This window comes from Arachis duranensis, chromosome 7 (assembly GCF_000817695.3).
Source record: "Arachis duranensis cultivar V14167 chromosome 7, aradu.V14167.gnm2.J7QH, whole genome shotgun sequence".
Classification (NCBI taxonomy): domain Eukaryota; kingdom Viridiplantae; phylum Streptophyta; class Magnoliopsida; order Fabales; family Fabaceae; genus Arachis; species Arachis duranensis.
In genome coordinates this window covers 6,767,842-6,787,572 of record NC_029778.3, presented here as the reverse complement: position 1 = coordinate 6,787,572, position 19,731 = coordinate 6,767,842, and the positions used below count along the sequence as shown (strand labels likewise).

Sequence of the window (19,731 nt, the reverse complement as noted above, 5' to 3'; positions counted from 1 at the left end):
AAAAAAAAGGCGAATTAGACTAACCTCTACTAAGATTTGATAAAATTCAACTTGCTCGATTTCTAAAATCGTACACTGACCTCCCTTAAAGATTAAGATGAACAATACAACCGATACCTTATACTTTGAAGAATATAACACTAACAATTAGAGCGAAGTCACAATGAGTTTCACCAAATATCATGGAAGACTACTGTAATTTACCCAAATAAAACACAATCCAAATATGGTGGACATCAAGTAACTTTATGGGAGAATCATGCAGCATCATCATCAATAATCATCACCATATGCTCTAAAACTATATCGTTCTTGATATGGACCATTGAACCATAGGTCAGCCTCAAACCATTTGGGGTACCTGACCAAGTCACCAGCAACGAACTGCATGAATCGCTTGCTTCCTTCCGGGACAACCCTCACTTCCCCTTCTTCTATGTACACCAGTTGGTCAACCTGCCAGTCCCACGGCAACTTGCATTTTCCGGTCTTCCACACTGACCATTTTGAGACTCCAAGTTGAGCTAGCCTTTCAGAAGACACTTTCCTTTCGACCTTCACATTGTATAATTCTTCCAAAGATTTTTCTATCCTCATTGCTTTTATGGAACATCTCCTTCCTGTAGAAGAATTTCCGGACTTATTACTATAATCTTTGGTGTGGCTGTTGAGAGGAGAATATGTGAAGGTTGATGTTGTTAACAGGCTTGCCATGCCTATTAAGAGTTGACTCGACACGCTTTCCGTATCAAATTGTTTGAATCTGCAAGAAGAATTTAAGAAATATAAACAAGAGTATGATTCATTTGCTCCATAACATTTTAAAATGAGTATTTTGGCCCCCTAAGATTGCATTCCTTGGGTCATTTTAGTCTCGGCATCACATATCCACAATGACACGTCACTTAATGTGACATATCAACGGATTCGTCATGCCGGGACTAAAATGACCGGTAAAATACTAATTTTAAGATGTCAAGAACTAAATTGAATTATATTTACAAAATCAACTACCAAAATAAACCTTCATCCAACTTTACAAAATCAGAACAAATCCAACATTTACTGACAAAGTAGTCTACCTATCTCTCACAATCAATGTGAAAATCAAGACCTGTAACCAATTGTTGTGGATTCTCTTCAAATTAAGAGCTATAGAATGCTCACTTCTTACATGAAATTATCTACACGTTTCACTGTTTACTGTATAGAGGCTGAATTCAAACAAATTGACGGGTGAGGGAGTTTTAAGTACCCTAATGCGTGGTCACTGATTAGAAAAATTCCCATAGCTCACAAAAAAGAGGTACACGAACACCCATTAAGAACCACAATCTGATATGCCAGAAGCTGATGAACAACAACTAAAAAGAACAGAAAAAACACGAAATTTATGAATAAAAGTTGAGACTTTACCTGTGCAAATGAAGTGCAGGGTTGAAGATGCAGCGAGACCTTGCTTTCTTTCTTAGTCCCTACTGAAGAATGATAAACCCTCTCTGGGTATTGAGGTTTATCCCCAAAAAATTGAAAGTTGAAACCTTTATATATTAAAAATAAAAACTAAAATTTCAAACCGGGTCTCTAGGTTGCCCTTTTTCATTTTCTTTCTTTTTATTTTTTTTAATTTTCTTTTCTCGAGGAAAAAGAGAAATTAAGAATTTAAGATTGGGATTTTAGTTTAAAAATTTATAAATTAGTAAAAATCAAATTTTTATTTAAAATTTCAAAAAGTTTTACTTTTTTATTGAAATTTGCTACTTTTGGATATTTGACGTGGTTGGTTGGAAACGTGTTCACCTGTGGTTCGCAAACTTTCTTGCTCTATGTTAATGATATAAACGAACCTGAGAGCAATACAAGGCATAGAGTGAAAGTGTGTTGATTTTCTTTGATCACTCTATTGTTTATTATTCTTCTATTTTTCTTTTAGTGTCTTTTGTTATGTCATTGTTTCAGCTTCAACCCTTTAATGGAATATCTCAGCTTGCAGTGGGGAATCCATTCCAGCAGAAAAAATATGGCAGAAGAACCTTCCTTTGTAGACCACAAGCTGTTGCTTCCAGAACACAGGTACTAATTCAATACTTTAATTGCTGATAAATGTTAGATGATATAACAAATAACACTTCTTTGTTTATAGAAGCTTACATTAATCTTCTTAGAAGGTTAAGTTATATGGTTACATATAATCCTTGACATGCCCCATTTATCTTTTTAAACTTTTGGAATTAGTAGTTTCATGGTATATTATTAGAACTTCTATGACCAGCTAAATTCACATTTTAAATCTAAAAAAGACTCTTATGTGAGTTAAATATAACCATTTATATGTCTCTCTACCTATTAGTTTTAGTTTTTGGGATAAGTAGTTTCACAATCTCTATTGTAAACATTGACAAAACAAGGAATATTATTACATAATCTTAAGAGAGATTGGTATAATTTACATTGGATGTTATGAAATGTTGTGCTTTCTTTGTAAGAAGTCCAAATGAAGATTGATATGGAAACTTGTTTATTTTGTAGAGGATAATGGAGAGTGTTTCAGTGAGTGGAGAAGTTGGTGGGGCTGGGGGAGCATACTCTTATGAAGCCTTGAAAAGATTAGACCAGTTATGGTCTAACATATGCTCTGCTCAAGAAGGTTCATTTCATCATGGCATTCAAATTCTTGCATTAATTAAAAGAAATGAAGCTATAATTGGGGATCTTAGCTTGTGACATATACTGCAGTTGTGCAAGAACCTCAGCAAGTTGTCTCTACTGTTCCAAGCTCATTTCGCTCGTCCAATCTGGCCGACAAAGCACAAGGCTCATATGACGTGTTGGTGTGTGGAGGCACTCTGGGGATCTTCATTGCAACAGCCTTGTGTGCTAAAGGCCTTAGAGTAGCCATTGTAGAAAGGAATGTATTAAAAGGGGTATGTATTGATAGCTACATTAGTCATTGGTCAGAAAAAGTGTCAACAAATTTCTTGAGTGATCAAGCTGAATTTTTCTTGCTGTCTATGTTGATTTAATCTTAGAGGGAGCAAGAATGGAACATATCAAGAAAGGAACTTATGGAACTAGTGGAAGTTGGAGTCCTGGAAGAAGAAGATATTGATAGAGCCACAGCCGCAAAGTTCAATCCAGTAATTTCTTAATTTGTTCACTTCAATTGCCAATTTCTGTGTAGCAAGAATCATCACTTAGAACATACATCACATATCTAAACATACTGAAAGATTGTATGACAACTTATTATGCTTATTACCTAACATTGCCAAAAAATTCATTTCATGTCTAACCTCATTTTTTGTGATTAATTCTGAGTTATACAGAATAGATGTGGCTTTGAAGGGAAAGGTGACATCTGGGTTGAGGACATTCTTAATCTTGGTGTTTCGTAAGTCCTCATTCCTTAGACTAATTCGGTATCCATATACCAGTAATGAACTAGAATAAAGTCCTGAATTTCAATTATGAATGAATGATTTTAATTTATGAATGATCTTACTGAAAGATATGTAATGATTAGTTTTGCGTGTGGATATAGCATTATTGAATGCTTACAAAAGTTCTATATGCTTTTAACTTACAGTGAAGTAATTTCGTTAAAATTGCTTAATATTCAACTGAAAACCACCTTGCCTCTTTTATGTTATCTGTGATTTCAGACCTGTAAAGCTAATTGAGATTGTAAAGAAACGTTTTATCTCCCTTGGCGGAGTCATCTTTGAGGGTTGCAGTGTTGCCGGCATTGATGTATATGAGGATGCTGCAGTGAGTTATCTTAACCTGTTGTAAATGTTATTATCACCTTAAAAGGCATGTAAAGTTTTTATTCAATGATCAAGAATCATAAATGTTTGCACATTTTGTTTTCAGGTTCTGAAACTTTCTGAGGACAAAATCTTGTTATCTCGTCTTATAATCGATGCCATGGGGAACTTTTCCCCTGTTGTAAAACAGGTCAGGATCATAATTTACTCATTGCTGCACTCAAAACATGATAGTCTGTGATCTAATATGTTGTATGTTCTCCTTTCTCTTACTGTGACTATTCTAGCATTGCATAAGACTAAAATAAGATTGAATACTCATTTGGCAAAATGAAAAAAGAGCAATTCCAGAAGTTCTATCTACCAACTTGATTTAATGAAATCTGCATAAGTTGATAGTGAATATTAAGAACATTTTTACCTGAAGCTTCTTTCCAGTGTCACCTGCAATGATTCTACAGATAAGATGCGGGAAGAAACCCGATGGCATTTGCCTTGTTGTTGGAACTTGCGCACGAGGCTTCGAGAAAAACTCTAACAGTGATGTCATATATAGCAGTTCATCAGTAAAGAAAGTAGGGAACTCAAAAGCACAATACTTTTGGGAGGTAAAGTTTTATTACATCAATTGAACACTAGTAGTATCCCCATGTTTATTTTTGGAAGTTTAGCTGAAATCTTTGCAGGCATTTCCAGCTGGATCAGGTCCTTTGGATCGCACCACTTACATGTTCACTTATGTAGAACCTCAACCGGGATCACCAAAATTGGAAGAATTATTGGAACAATACTGGGATCTGATGCCAGAATATCAGGCTAGTTTTTTGTCAGTCACTTTTTGGTACTTTCTAAGATTAATGTATCTGAAAATATGTACAAATAGTTAACTGTCTGTTATTTTGATTGAACACCATTTGCCACTTTCATATGACAGGGTGTTTCGCTCGACGATTTAGAGATACTGAGAGTTATTTATGGCATCTTTCCCACATATCGCGAGAGGTGTTGATATGTATTTGATTATATCCGTAACAAACTCCTGTATCTTTTAGTTCTAATATAGTTTGCCAAGAACACTGCTAATAGTCTCTCTTTTTTTTCTTTCTATTGTATGGAGCACCTAGCAGCCCTCTACCATCAGCTTTTAATAGAGTTTTACAGGTAAAATTACATTTTTCTCACTTTCTGAAGCTTCTGTCTCAAGTAATGTTGAATTAGTGAAGCTTTATTTTATGTAGTTTGGTGATGCTAGTGGCATACAATCACCAGTTTCATTTGGTGGTTTTGGAAGCTTGACCAGGCACCTTGGAAGACTCTCATCTGGTATGCCTTTCTAAATTGGTGCAACCAACAATAAAATGGTGAAGGGCTAATAAACATTGCTATAACATTCAGCTAAATCTAACTCTTTTTTGCACTTTGCTACAATGAAGGAATATATGAAGCAATGAATGGTGATTATCTTGAGTCACAAGACTTGTCTCTTCTGAATCCATACATGGTATTTTTCTGCATTATTTTTTATCACCAATGTTCCTGAAGATTTTATTAATGAACTTCTTTATACCAACTTTAATTGTATGCAGGTGCCCTATCTCTCTAATGTCTTAGAATTGCTTATCTTTATCAGTTATCACTCTTCAGCTTCAATATCATATTTCACTTTTGCAGAGGCTTGGAGATCCAGTACTAAGACCATTTCTACAGGTGGACTTTCCTAGTACCTATTTGAACATAATTTTTGGACTATGAAATAAGAATGAATAGAAATATAATCTTATATTTACCACAGGATGTTGTTCAGTTTGGGCCACTCTCCAAGACATTGGGACTAGTTATGTTAACTAATCCTCAAATTCTCCCTTCAATATTTAAACAGGTAATCATGATTTTATTATATGATATTTCAAATGTTATCAATATTGCTCTGACCCAAAAGTAAAAAATGTTATCAATATTGCTAAAACATTATGCAAACTAAAATCAAATTGGCATGATTAGTCAATGAAGTAAACACTATCTTCAGGTTGGTGTTCCTGTGCTTCTTGACTGGTCCAAACACTTTCTGATGCTTGGTTACTATACTTTCCTCTCCACCTTTGCTGATCCTGTTGTGAGGTAATAACTCTTCTCAAGTTTACTTCTAAACCACTTAAGGCTATTTTTCTCACATGTTCCATTTTTATGGAAGGCCATTCTTGAATACATTACCATCGAAGACGAGTTTCCGGTGGAGGCGGCATCTAGAGGCCTGGAAATATGGAGCTGGTCTTGATTACAAGCTTTGAAGTAACTTCAAAGATGCAAAAACAGATATGAAGTTGTCAAGATCGTTTGCTTTTCCCTAACATCCAATTTCAGAAGTGGTGCTTGTCAAGAATGTGCATTTCATTTCACTCACTCTTGATCCTTGTAAATGAATAATGGTGGAATCTCTAAAATTGGTCTTGATTAGGAGGGTACTCAATTCTTTACGTTATTTAGGCTTTTTATGAATATACTTGAGTTGTACCATACAAAACAATGAATATTCATATTCAAAAATGGATAAAACAATTTCCAGTTTGATATATAACAATTGTCTCAATATTGTTGTTGAAATCACCAGCAATATAAGTCTCCAATCAAATGCAGTCAGCTACCTTAAATATTCACATTTACATCTAATTAAGAACAAGAACCTTTACTTCTAATCATATTCAAAACCTTACAATCAAAGGAATTGTTGAATTAATACAAAGCAACAATATTCCACCACCATTAACAACTACCTTAATTTATTACCTATATTTTATATTATTTCACTCTCATAAGCTTCAACATTTACAATCACAAATAGAGAATCTTGCAACATTCAATCTGATGTTTTTGCACCCCACATTCTAGCTAACTCCTTTGCCAAAGGATTCTGTTTAGCATCCTCTTCCCTTTTCAAATGCCATTTTCTTGACATATTTTCAGCCTGCAAACCCCAACTTTTAAGTTGTGATCTGAATATCCAGTTATTAAACAAAATGCAATTACCAAATTAAAGCTTACCCATGTTTTCATGGGAACAAATCGCTCTTTGATACTCTCTAGTTGTGGCTCAACAAAGTCTTTTCCTTTAGTTTTGATATCACTGGCCTGTTAAAACAATGAAAAATCTTGGATATATAAGTCGGAGAGATTCTATATGGTTATACGACTGAAAAACCATCAACAAAACATAGGAAACTACAAGAGCTACCATTCAAAATTTCCAATGCTTATGTGAGGAAATCTTATGGTCCTAACTTTGCCAATGCTTATGTGAGGAAATCTTATGGTCCTAACTTTGCCAATGGACATGATAGTGAATGAAGAATGATCATTGAAAATGGGACACTTACATGTTCAAAAGGGTTACTTAACTAGTTTTACATTCAATAAGAAATCATTCATGCATTTTCAAACATGCCGAGTACAGAGCGAGATCACTTCATAATAAAAGACTAAAGAGAGTTATAGAGTGAACAGATAACTAACACGCACTTACATTGTGCATATCTAACTTGGAGGCTACGGTACCAAACACCAATGCAGCACCCCCAAAAACAACTGCAGTGGCAATAGCAAATGCTTTTCCAACTACAAAATCAAAAATAAAGTATTTGCATCAGAAAGAAGAGGGGCTTCCAAATGGCATCTTTCATTAACTTAATCAACAGTAACCATGAAAAATCACACGTTTGGAAAGAAACTATGAATCCTCTATACAATATGAATTCTACGAAGATGTGATGGAGAGATTATGGATACCAAAGCTAATATGTTTCAGTTTGTAACTGTCAAGTAAATACTGAGAAATCCACAGACATATTCAGCAGTGAGCAAAACAAACTCTTTCACCAATGTTGCATCAAAAATAAATTCCATAGTTAACAACATTTTCTTATCCACAGTTATTAAAAATCGAAAATTGCTTCTAACATCTACCATTTACATCCGCAACATGGATAATAATAGAATGAACAAGCACCCATGACAAACTCAGAACTCCCAAATGAGAGAGCAACTACCAATTATTGATTACCACATAAGCAATCTAACGAAAGGAATGAAATGCATACCATTTGCAAGCCCTTCAGCTGCAGCTTTCAACTTCTCCGGATTAACATGGGTGGTTTGCCTATCTTGACGCAAGTCATTAGCTGTTGAAGCTGAAATCGTGCTTTCTGCTTTAGGCAGTTCCCATCTGCAACATACAACATACAAAACCATTAAGTCTAAAATTACATAAAGTATTAGCTTAGCAACGAACAGGGAATTCCCCCCAAAAAACCAAAATTGAACAGCTAAGAACACCTTCATTGCCCTCTTAGCTACTTAACCAAATGCAGAACCTTATGCAATTAAAATTATAAGAACTAGCTACAAATTTCCCTCAAATTTTCACCACATAAACTAGTATAGTTAAAGGGTTTTGGAACTCAAATTTAAACCTTTAAGACTTCAAACTCAAAAAATAACTTTATGCAACTAAAATTATATCATAACTGGCCTCAAATTCCATTCTTCCACATAAGCTAGTAAAATTAAAGGGCTCCTGAATTAAAAATTCCACCTTTTGGGACCGAACGTGACCTGAGGCAATGAAACATAAGCTCGAAGCGGGTTGATTGCATCAGGGTTAACAAAAGATTGGATTTTTGGGTCAGAATGAAGGACCCATTTGGAAGCAGAGAAGGAAGAATTGGTTGAATTTGCGGTTTCGTCTCTGAAAATTTTGGAAGGAAGGGAGTGCCTTAGAACCTCGGGGAGCACGTCGGCGTTGCCGCCACTGCCACCACCACCACCACCACCTAGTAATTCGTGTTCGACGGAGTCGAGGTTGTTGGGTTTGGATGGGAGAGGGTTTTTCTGGGCCAATTTTCCCACCGCCTGTTTGGATTCCTGAAAAAAATATGCAGCTTCTTTCCCAGCTAAACTTCGTCCAAGAAAACTCATCTTTTTTCTTTTTAATTATTATTATTATTTTAATTTGTTGTTTGAAGTTGAACTTCGAATTACTGAGTCTGGTGATTGTGTTGCCTCGTTTGATTACATTACATATGTAATTTATAGCTTCTGAAATCTGAAATCGGATACAATTCGTCGTTTTCAAATTTCAACCCAACTGAACAAAAAAAATTAAAAAACTCAAATTATTTTATAAAGAGAAAAACTTTTTATTTATATTTTAAAATATCTAATCTTATTAACAAGTTAAAATATAGGAATGACAATATCACCCCGAACTCGTGGGTACTCACTCCATTTCTGTAATTATTCATCCCGTATTGGAGCGAATTTTTAGTGGGACGGATTCTTGGGAGGGACGGAATAGGGTCGGGTTTAGGTAATACCCGCCCCTACTCGCCCTCACTATATATATAATATATATAATTTTAGAGTGAATACCCCATCTGTTCCCTAACAATTATCTCGAACGGACAATGAGACTAAAAAAAACACCAAATTCGGTTTCTGATTTTTTTTAGACTGATTAGTCCCTATACAAAAAAAATAACCTGAATTTTTTTTTCTTTCGAAATAATTGTCAGAGGTCGGATTAGATTTTTTTTGTTAAGGGCCTCGTTGTCTTTCGAGGTAATTGTCAGGGACTATTTTGGGTTTTATTCATAATTTTAATATATAATATGTATAATATATGTAAAATAATTAGTAAATGATTAATAATTATAGGGGTGGGACGGGTTAGAGTTTAACGTTTTATTACTCGCGGGTAGAAGAGGGACGAGTTCTATACGGATTGTTGTTCGGCGAGACGGGTTTGGATAGAGCAAAAACCCGCCCTTACCCGTTCTGTTGCCACCCCTATTAAAATATATAACTTTTTTCTAATGCAGAAAAAGACTTGAAAAAATATTTGATTTATATTTTTATGTGAACTTTTTAATTATAATATCTTTAAAGTGTGTTTTTAGAGCACTTGTTATTCATTAGCAAGATTCTTATGTAAATTACAAATTAATTAAAACTAATAATAGACTAACTTGATTTAGTATTTAAAATTAAGAAATTTATTTGATCAACTTAAATATTAACAGATATTTAATTATTTTTGTAAAATTGAATAACCAATTAAATTATTATCTCGTAAAGAATGAAAAGTTTTTTTTTTGTGGTCAATAAAAAATGAAAAGCTGAAAATAATTGAAGGGCCAAACAAACAAAATGAACATAATAAACCCAATGGAGGAGGAGGACCATAAAAATGAATCTACTTTTATAATCAGAGATGAGTGCTATCATCATAATTCATATGCAATAATTAGCAATTTCAGTTTAATTTATTCATATAGTTATTATAAAGAATCTATAAGTCTAATATATACGGTCAAATGATAAGTAAAACATTACGGCGGCTATTTTCATAATTAAAGAATCTAACACTATGTAATAACTTGGGAAAGAAGTGTATATTACACAAGATATTGCCCAATGCTTGTAGAACAAGATTCAGTTTGTATATGTGGAAGTTTAGTTAATTAGTTTGTATTATATATTATATGTTTTTTCTTGCTTGCTACGGCAGTTTAATTTCTTCAATGAACTAATCTTAACTTGAGACCACATACATATATAATAATCATTATTAATAGTTTTTAATTTTCTGATATTGACCCTATTTCTTAGTTTATGTTAAGCAGAAAGTTCATTACATTCTATAGACTAGAGAATATGTGTATTCAAGTTCATTTTTGTATTTTCCATTTATTATACGGTTACAAACAGCATATCATCACAATAAATTTAAAAGGTTACTTTTAACTATCAGCAAGGATATAAATATGTATAGAGAGATGTTAAAGTGGTATAGAATTATATATGTAGAATCTGAATTTTTTTTAGGTATCAATGTCTTAGGATTTGTTTGGTTAGTGTCCATGTCTATTAAAGACATAGATATTTAATGTTTATTTTGTAAGATACAAAAATAAAAAAATACGATTATACACATTTAATGTTTATACACAGAAATATATAAAATATATGTATTTTATGCTGAAATGATGAGATAGGGTAAAACACAATTTAAAATTTAATTTTGGACAAATTTATTCTTAATAATTTTTCAAAATTTTAACTTTATCCTCATTTATTTAACTTTTTTAGTCTCTTCTTTTTCTACACTGTCTCAGCCTCCTTCTTCTTCTCTTTCACGCACTTTCATCTCTACGTTAGCCATTTTTTTTTCATCCTTCACTGCAGCTACTTTCTTCTTCTGTTTTTGTTCCTCCCTTGACCCCTCGAATCTGGCCACAAAACTTCTTCTTTTTCTTTGAATCTGACCAACAAAACTTCTCTTTCACGTCTGACTGTAAAATTTATCGTCTTTGTGCCTCTTCTTTGGCAGTCATGGATGTCACCACGTTGTTCCATACTTGGCATGTAGAAACTTCAAAGATGCAAAATCAAAATTAAATAGAAATTGACGGCCCCAATTTCAAATCAACAATCAACACTAGCAACAAATAACTCAAAACTAGTAACAACCAAGCATAGTTCAAATAATCCGACAATCAAATCTTAGCAAAACCAACCGTACACAGTAAATCAATATAATTCAGACAATTTCAAATAACTCCGCCAGCAATATTCAGCAATTCAGTCAATAATCTAAATATTTTTTATCAATTTAAAACATAATAACCTAATCTAACCTATCCTAACCACCTAAAATCTACTAACAGAAAATTAATTATAACTAACTAACTAGAAATCAGATTAACGAAACTAAAATTAACTGAAACGAAAATTAAAAACAGAGTAGTACCTGGATTGCTAGAACAAAACAGAACGAAAAAGAGGAAATGAGTTGTAACGACACTATGATGTTGCCGGTGCGAGAAGTGGCAAACGAATGGTCGCCGGAGTTGGAAGCTAGTCGGAACGAGAAACAAAGGTTGTGTTGTTGCTCTACGAACGAGAATGAGAGACAAGGGGCCAAGCTAGAGTGGGTTAGAGAGAGAAGGGAAGAAAGAGAAGGTAGTCACGGCGGCGTAGGGTTTATTAAATGAGTTTACCGGCAGATTTATCCAATAGTAAATCCGACACTAACTTACGCGCCTTTTTTTGTTTTTCTCCAATTATTACCAATGAATTTACCATTAGAAACGTAAATCTGCCAGTAATAATTTAACTTGACGAATTCTATGTCTTTTCTCTCAGTAAATTCACCGTTATTCTACGACGATAAATTTGACAATATTCAATATTTTTTTTGTAGTGAGTTGAGTCCAATCAATCACTATATATAGTTTGAGTAGTTAATAAGTTACACCTTTAATACACTTCCCCTCTAAACTGAGGCATGAGTTCTCTCGAAATCTTAGTTTGATTGGTTCTATACTTTTAAAACAAAAGCAGTGAGAGAGATTTGGTTAAAGACTCTGCAATCTAACATAGAGTGCCTTTTCATTCACCAAGTCTCTCAAGAGTGCAAGTCAAACTCTAAGTGCTATTGCACTTATTGTGCAACACTGGATTTGCTACCAACAAATAGATATTTTGGTTGTTACAACTTACAATAGATTGATAGAGCACGACATTAAGGCTGCGTTTGATTTTAAAAATAAGATAAGACAAGATATTAAAAATAAGATACAAAAAATTAGATAGAGACATAAAAATTAATATTTTTGTATTTTGTTTAGTAATAAATTAGAATAAATTATGAAAGTTTAATTTATTCTTATTTATTTTTATTCAAAAATTTAAGAAAAAATAAAAAATATAATTATAAAAAATTAACAAAAATAAAAAATAAATTGTGTCATTTTTATTAAAATAAACACAAAATACACTAATTCAATATCTTCAGATATAATATCTTTATCTATATCTTATCTGTTACATATAATTTTATATTTTTGCATGTCTAGCTCAATATTTCGTACCTATAAATAATTAAACGCAGCCCGATAAATGTGCCGTTCTTCAAGCAGCTTCTATATAAACATTAACTCTATTTGTGCAACATACATGGATCGATATTCAGCTTTCGTACTATTTCTGCTCATCTTCATTTTGTTTATTGCTCTTTCATGAAATTATATTACAACCAAAATAAAGGTAAAAGCTTCTAATTAACTTTGTATCATATAAATTTCGATTCTATCCTAATTCACATCTAAAAATCTAATTAACCTAAAATCAGTAGACTTCAAAAATAATAATCTATAATTAATTGTACCTTTAAAATATGGTAGAATCCTTTCACTACAATATTTTGGGTCTATGGCTACGGTTTTCTTGGTCACGGTCAAAAACCGTGACCATAGAGTGTGACAAAAAAAAAAGCTATGGTCACGGTTGTTACAGAAAGGGTGACCATAGGGTACCTATAGTCACGATTTTCTTAAAAAGGGTGGCCTAAAAGGGTCTATGGTCACGGTTTTGGGGGGTGACCTAAAGGGGTCTATGGTCACGGTTTTTTACAGTGACCAAAAAGGGCCTATGGTCACGGTTTTCACAAAAAGGGTGACCATAGGGTACCTATGGTCACGGTTTTGGGGGGTGACCTAAAGTAGTCTATGGTCACGGTTTTAGGGGGTGGCCTAAAAGGGTCTATGGTCACGGTTTTAGGGGTGACCTAAAAGCGTCTATGGCCACGGTTTTTTACAGTGACCAAAAAGGGTCTATGGTCACGGTTTTTCAAAAAAGGGTGACCTAAAGGGGTCTATGGTCACGGTTTTGGGAGGTGGCCTAAAGTGGTCTATGGTCACGGTTTTGTTGGGTGGCCTAAAAGGGTCTATGGTCACGGTTTTAGAAGTGACCTAAAGGGGTCTATGGTCACGGTTTTTTACAGTGACCAAAAATGGTCTATGGTCACGGTTTTTCGAAAGGGTGACCTAAAAGGGTCTATGGTCACGGTTTTAGAAAGTGGCCTAAAGATATCTATGGCCACGGTTTTTGGAGGTGACCATAGATACTCTTCCCTCCATAAACGTCGTCGTTTTCGCCCCCTCCCCCCCAAATCCCAAAATTCCCCTCCCTCCCAACCAAATCCCCATTCCCTCCTAATTAGTAACTTAGAAAAAAAAACCCTATCATCACTTCGTGACAGCCCCCCCACCCTATTCTCACCGTTTTCCTTCAAGCCAGCCCCCACCTTCACCGAGCTCCTCCCAACCCTCTCCATCATACGTCGTTACCCTTCCTCCCAGCCCCTACCATTGTCGTTCACTTTCCTCCCAACCCCTACTTTGTCACAGCCCCCATGATCGAAGAAGGCAGAAACCCTAGCGTCACTGAGCTCCTCTAGCGCGTCTCACCGCGAGCTTTCTGTCACCACGAGGAATAAGAGTAGGCGTCGCGCTCCTCCGCTATCCAGCCACCGTGGAACTTCGAAGAGAGAGAGAGAAAGGGCGAAGCAGTTCAAACAGTTTTCGGAAAGGAGAGACATGGAAGAGTTCGTTTTTATGGTCGATCAGTCACAAAATCCTCTCTTAAAAAGGAGAAGGAAATCCGACAAATGCAGCAACAACATAATGAAGTGGTTTCAACTATGGAGAAAAATCAAAATAACTTAACTTCCAAGTTGGATGGTTTAACAAACTTGATTAAAACGTTGTTGTAACAAGTCAATCCTGGTATGAGTGCAGAACAAGTGCAAGTAATGATAGAAGCTGCCCAACAATCTCCGCCTGACGCGAGTAGTGCACCAAATGATGCGCGGCGAAACATTACTCCTTCACTTGGATCGAACCATGTATCAAAGGATATGGAAGTAAGTACTGTTCGAAACTTCTAGTTAAATTAATAGTATGCTTTTGGTTGCTGTTTGATTAGGTTAGCTTAGTTGAATTAGGTGGTTAGGTAGTCAATTGATTTTGTAGTGGATTTAGGTTTGAGCTCTGATGTTTATTCTATCTGAAATTGGTTTTCCTGTGCTCGTAATGACTTGCCATGTTCTAATTTAGCTTCCTGCTGCTGCTTCATTAATCTGCCCTGTGCTAAATTAGTTTGTTTGGTGCTGTTGATTAGGTTTAAACTGTTATTGATCCTATGTTGCTGTTTCATTGTTTTACTTTTGTGCTAAACTGGTTTATATGATGCTGCTGCATAATATTATTGTTACCTTATTTTTGTGTTGGCTGCTGCTGGAATGAACAGATTCTGAATTATTTGTGCAGTAGTGATAACTTTGATGAATTTCTGAGTCTAAACTATCACTACTGCTGCATTCTTGCAATAGCTGCTATTTGAAGTGAATGATGGTTGTGAATAATTCTTGAGTGTTGTTGTGGATGAATGTTTCCCTTCTTTTGCTGCATATGTCATCATCAAAAGCATTTTTGCAAGATATCTAACATGTTTATTTCTTTTACGTGCAGGAAGACATGATGTGATGAAGAAAATATGTTCCATACAAATATCACATGAGATGGGTCTTACCACCTTAGTTATGTAAATGTAATATTTTGATGTGTTATGTACTTTTTGAGGAATTACATGTAATTGGAAAAATTCCACTCTATTTTGATTTGTGTTGTTTAGACTAAAAATTAAACATATATATCTTATAATGAAACTTTTATGATTTAGATTTCTTGAATTTCTTATTTTTAGATTTATTTTGTTATTATTATCATTTTGAGATATGTGATTATAATTTTAAAAAATTGAATCTCATAAACAACAACAGGCTATAGTCACCGTTTTAAAAAACCGTGACCATAGAGGCTATGGTCATCGTGAAAAACTGTGATCATAGATAGAGCTACGGTCACGGTTTTAAGGAGGGTGACTATAGAGTCTATGGCCACGGTGAAAAACCGTGACCATAGATAGGCTATGGTCACGGTTTTTCATAGGGTGACCATAGAGTCTATGGCCACGGTGGAAAACCGTGACCATAGATAGGGCTATGGTCACGGCTATGGTCACGGTTTTAGGTGGGGTGACCATAGAGTCTATGGCCACGGTGAAAAATTGTGACCATAGATAGGGCTATGGCCACGGTTTTAGGTGAGGTGACCATAGAGTCTATGGCCACGGTGAAAACCGTGACCATAGATAGGGCTATGGTCATGGTTTTAAGGAAGGGTGACCATAGAGGCTATGGCCACGGTGAAAACCGTGACCATAGCCTTATCTATGGTCACGGTTTTAAAGAGGTGTGACCATAAAGGCTATGGCCATGGTGAAAACCGTGACCATAGGTAAGGCTATGGTCACGGTTTTCACCGTGACCATAGATTAACCTATGGTCACGGTAAAAAAACGTGGCCTAAAGTGTCAGATTTTGAAAATTGAAACCGTGACCATAAAAACCGTGACCATAGCCCAAAAAACCGTGACCATAGAACTATGGCCACGAGAGAATAGGCCACGATAAAAAACCGTAACCATAGGTCCAAAACCGTGACCATAGATCTATGGTCACCCTTTTTACTAGCTATGGTCACAGTTTTTTACCGTGGCCATAGCTTTTTTTTTTTTTGGTAGTGTTTTTACATACTTCTAATATTGTAGACATGGTTTATGCATGAATTATGGGGTACTATTCACTGCAAATTACCCTATCTCACGGTACACAATGATGCGATGCTTTATATATATATATATAGTCGTATGCACTAACACTATGATAATCGCACTAACTCTGGGACTAACACTTCTAAACTTACACCCTGATTATTATTACACTAAACTGCATAGTGACATGATGAATTTCAAAAAGAAAAAATTAAACTCGTTATGCATTAAGTAGTATGTGTATATCTTTGGCACTTAGCTTCATTGTTGTGAGTCCCTCACTAACTACTACTAATAATATTATTTTAATTATTGTAATAATTAATAAATATTAAATAACATAAATTTTGGTTATTTTTAATTAATTTATCTGATCAGTTGATCCAAAAATAAATTGGTATTAGTTTGAATCTGTTATCACAATTTATAACTTACGCAATGGTTAGTTATGGTTATGTAAGCAGCTGTTTGATTTAGAAGAGCGGAAGAGTTGGTTTTGGCTTTGGCACTAGCTTGTTCTGAAAAAATACAAGTTTTTAGTTTGGCTGTATCTTAAGGAGACTCTTCCGACTGTAAATTTTCGCTTCAAAAGAGAGATATCGTCATTGGATATGTGCCCAAAATGTCTTTCTAGCCAGGAATCAGTTTTACATTATATTCGAGATTGTTCAAAAACTCAGCTTGTATGGCATATGTTGGATATTTCTTGTCATCCTCTAGATTTGAAGAACTGGTTCTTGTATCATAGCAAAAAGCATATGTTCAGGTTCTTTTCGGAACTTTGATGGATATGGCGAGTAAGGAATAATGACATATTTAATCCTCATGAAACTTGACTTCCAAAAAAAATGATTTGTCTGGCATTAGCTTCAGAAAAGAAGCTTAAGAATATTTTTGAATTACAACATATGTTCCTTCCCTCTATTCTAAATGATTTTTGGAATTCTCTATCCATTGGTACTTTTAAGATTAATTGTGATACTAGTTATCCTGGTTCAGGTGATAGTGTTGATTTTGCTTGCGTTATTAGAGATTGTAATGGGAGTTGACAAATGAGATGTTTGGGAATGATCGGGAGTAATAGTTTTTTTAAGGGGAATTGTTTGCTAGTTAGAGAGGATATCTCTTAGTCTGAGATGTGGGTTAACGAGATATTATTTGTGGGACAGATTGTGTGGAAGCGTTTAATCTTGTTACTAATCACCAAAATGGTTTTGAGTTTGTTGATCTATTATTACTCAAAATAAGGATATCATGCATTGAAATTGCATGTGAACTTTCGTTTGATTATAAGAGATACAAATACGGTGGCATACACCATAACAAATATGACAATAAGTTTACAACTTCGTTATGTTGAGCTTCTTTTTTCTTTAAAAAAATTTAAAAATAATCTTAAATGAAATTTTTTTTCTATTTAAGCAACCTTTTTTTTTTAGTTTTTTAAGTTACCAACAAAAATTTAACGTTTAGTTAGTCACCAAAAAAAATTAACGTTTAGTTCTTATATTTACGCGTGTTCAGTTACAATAATTAAGGTTTGATTTAAGATTAATAATAGCTTGTTGTTAAACAATTAATCAAGCTAAGCTTGACTCTCTCAATTATTGTTTCTTTTCTTACTCGCAGAGTAGTTCTTGAGCAAAAACGACAGGATTATATAAGTAATATGGATTGAAATATTGAATTATGTCATACTACAAAATATAAGAAAAATGTTATTTAATTTGTAATGCTAAAATTTTAGATACTTTAAACACTTCCTCACAAAATATCTTTTCTTATAATATAATTGCAAGAGGCAATATATATGGTTGATATAAGCAAGTGACAAAAAAATTATTATACCATATCTAATTTAAATTGTTTTTGAAATTGTTTTATTAGAGAAAAGAAACATTCAACTTGATTCTCAAAATATATATATCAAAACACCAATAAAGTTATCCTTCAAAGATATTTTAGGCTATGGTTTTCTAATAAGAAATTTGGTATTTTGACTTTATGAGAAATATCACAAGATATAAACAATAGGCTACTCATTCATTCATCATACATATATGTAATTATTCAAAAATATTTAATAACAAAAAAATATTAATAAAAAATTAACAAAATTTATTATTTTAGATTTTATTTAATATATTCTATAATAAATAAATATTAAATAAAATAAATGTAAATGATTTGAATTGATTTTTTTTTTATTTTTCTAACATTATGGGTAACCATTTTGTTACCATAATCTTTATGCGTGAGTTATCAATGCGCCAGACACATAATTCTAAATCAATTTTTTTTCATTTTATTTAAATTTCCAATACAAAACAAAATTAAATACAAATAATTATTTAAACTCCATTTTTTTTTTATAAAAAAAAAAGAAAGGAGAGAGATGACTATGCAAGATTCCGTACCCACCAGCATGTGATATTAATGATCACATGTATAAATCATAAAATAACATTATTAATTTTTTATAACAAGGTCTATTAATTATGACAAGATTGCTTAATGATTTATGTGACATGGACAATATTATGATCCTTTTTTTTTTCCACCCCACCTTCTCGATGATCAGGAACATACATCTGACTTTGATATATACAAAATAATAGCATTTTCAAATGTTTGAGATTTTGAGTTATAAAGTTATACCAATAAAGTGGTGCCGCATTAACCCAAATGAACCATTTGTTACTGTAAAGCATGGATGGTCAAAGAGTAATCATCAAAATTTATGCGTGCTTAGTGGTTAATATATATCAAGTATTTTAGGCTCATGTTCAAACTTTGATGCATTATTATTGCTTGCTTTGCAATTGCCTTTAAAAATTACTAAAATAAATAATATATCTTTTTCAACAAAGTTAGTTTGACATCTACACTTGATAAATAAATGAGTTTATTAAATATTGGTGAATATTCTAAATAATGAAGATTATATAATTTGTTTATGTGAAGATATTTTATTTTAATTATTGAATAATAAATTGTAAATTTTAATTTTAATATGTTATAAAAATATTAATTTTATTTAAAATATGACTAAACAAATTAAATAAATTACACTTTTAAATAAAAATTGTTTTTGCCATTCATTGGAGTAAGTGTCTTAAACATTTGTTCAATAATTTAATTTATTAGCATCAATGACTAATCTTCGTTAAGATTTCAAAATGATTAAAGCGATTATATCATTTAGATAAAGCATTATTTTCTTTGACCAATTTAAAAGCGTGATATATAGGATAATTTATCTGAATAATGAATGATAGTAGATTGAGTTATTTAGGTCATCAACAATATTACTTTATATATTTGAACGAACCATACACAGTAGTGAAACCCGTATATTCAAATTAATTTATAGGTCAACAATTTACATTATTATAAATCTTCGAGTGTGTTTAGTTTGCGTATTTTAATTTTCTGTTTTATTTTTAATATTTTTAAT

At 33.3% G+C, this 19,731-nt stretch overlaps 3 protein-coding genes across 3 annotated transcripts; 1 reads left to right on the top strand and 2 right to left on the bottom strand.

Moving 5' to 3' along the window:
- Nucleotides 1–59: 59 nt before the first annotated feature.
- LOC107496778 (uncharacterized) lies at nucleotides 60–1,515 on the bottom strand. The gene is made up of 2 exons (XM_016118105.3): nucleotides 1,417–1,515; nucleotides 60–763 (listed from the first exon to the last, which is right to left on the bottom strand). Exon 2 carries the CDS (start codon nucleotides 712–714, stop codon nucleotides 274–276), a length of 441 nt encoding a protein of 146 aa, XP_015973591.1. The 5' UTR covers nucleotides 715–763; nucleotides 1,417–1,515; the 3' UTR covers nucleotides 60–273.
- A 362-nt stretch (nucleotides 1,516–1,877) lies between these two features.
- On the top strand, nucleotides 1,878–6,299 carry LOC107496774 (uncharacterized). Its single transcript, XM_016118102.3, is given in 18 exon segments — nucleotides 1,878–2,073; nucleotides 2,530–2,647; nucleotides 2,737–2,924; nucleotides 3,030–3,137; nucleotides 3,327–3,391; nucleotides 3,663–3,768; nucleotides 3,874–3,957; nucleotides 4,229–4,375; nucleotides 4,454–4,582; nucleotides 4,702–4,769; nucleotides 4,895–4,928; nucleotides 5,006–5,090; nucleotides 5,201–5,264; nucleotides 5,266–5,353; nucleotides 5,439–5,474; nucleotides 5,560–5,646; nucleotides 5,794–5,885; nucleotides 5,959–6,299. Coding segments are annotated over 18 exon segments (1,725 nt in total). The 5' UTR covers nucleotides 1,878–1,944; the 3' UTR covers nucleotides 6,056–6,299.
- A 132-nt stretch (nucleotides 6,300–6,431) lies between these two features.
- On the bottom strand, nucleotides 6,432–8,807 carry LOC107496776 (uncharacterized). The gene is made up of 5 exons (XM_016118103.3): nucleotides 8,353–8,807; nucleotides 7,859–7,983; nucleotides 7,285–7,376; nucleotides 6,807–6,893; nucleotides 6,432–6,729 (listed from the first exon to the last, which is right to left on the bottom strand). The coding sequence occupies exons 1-5, from the start codon at nucleotides 8,733–8,735 to the stop codon at nucleotides 6,622–6,624; spliced, it is 795 nt and encodes a 264-aa protein (XP_015973589.1). The 5' UTR covers nucleotides 8,736–8,807; the 3' UTR covers nucleotides 6,432–6,621.
- Between the last annotated feature and the right edge of the window lie 10,924 nt (nucleotides 8,808–19,731).

Bases quoted from the DNA above. Each gene is read 5' to 3' on its own strand.
- LOC107496778 (XM_016118105.3), bottom strand. From the start codon at position 714: ATGGCAAGCCTGTTAACAACATCAACCTTCACATATTCTCCTCTCAAC.
- LOC107496776 (XM_016118103.3), bottom strand. From the start codon at position 8,735: ATGAGTTTTCTTGGACGAAGTTTAGCTGGGAAAGAAGCTGCATATTTT. The intron at 6,894-7,284 runs GTAAGTGCGTGT...TTGTTTTAACAG, and splicing joins CCAAGTTAGATATGCACAAT to GCCAGTGATATCAAAACTAA. The intron at 6,730-6,806 runs GTAAGCTTTAAT...TGGGGTTTGCAG, and splicing joins TTGTTCCCATGAAAACATGG to GCTGAAAATATGTCAAGAAA.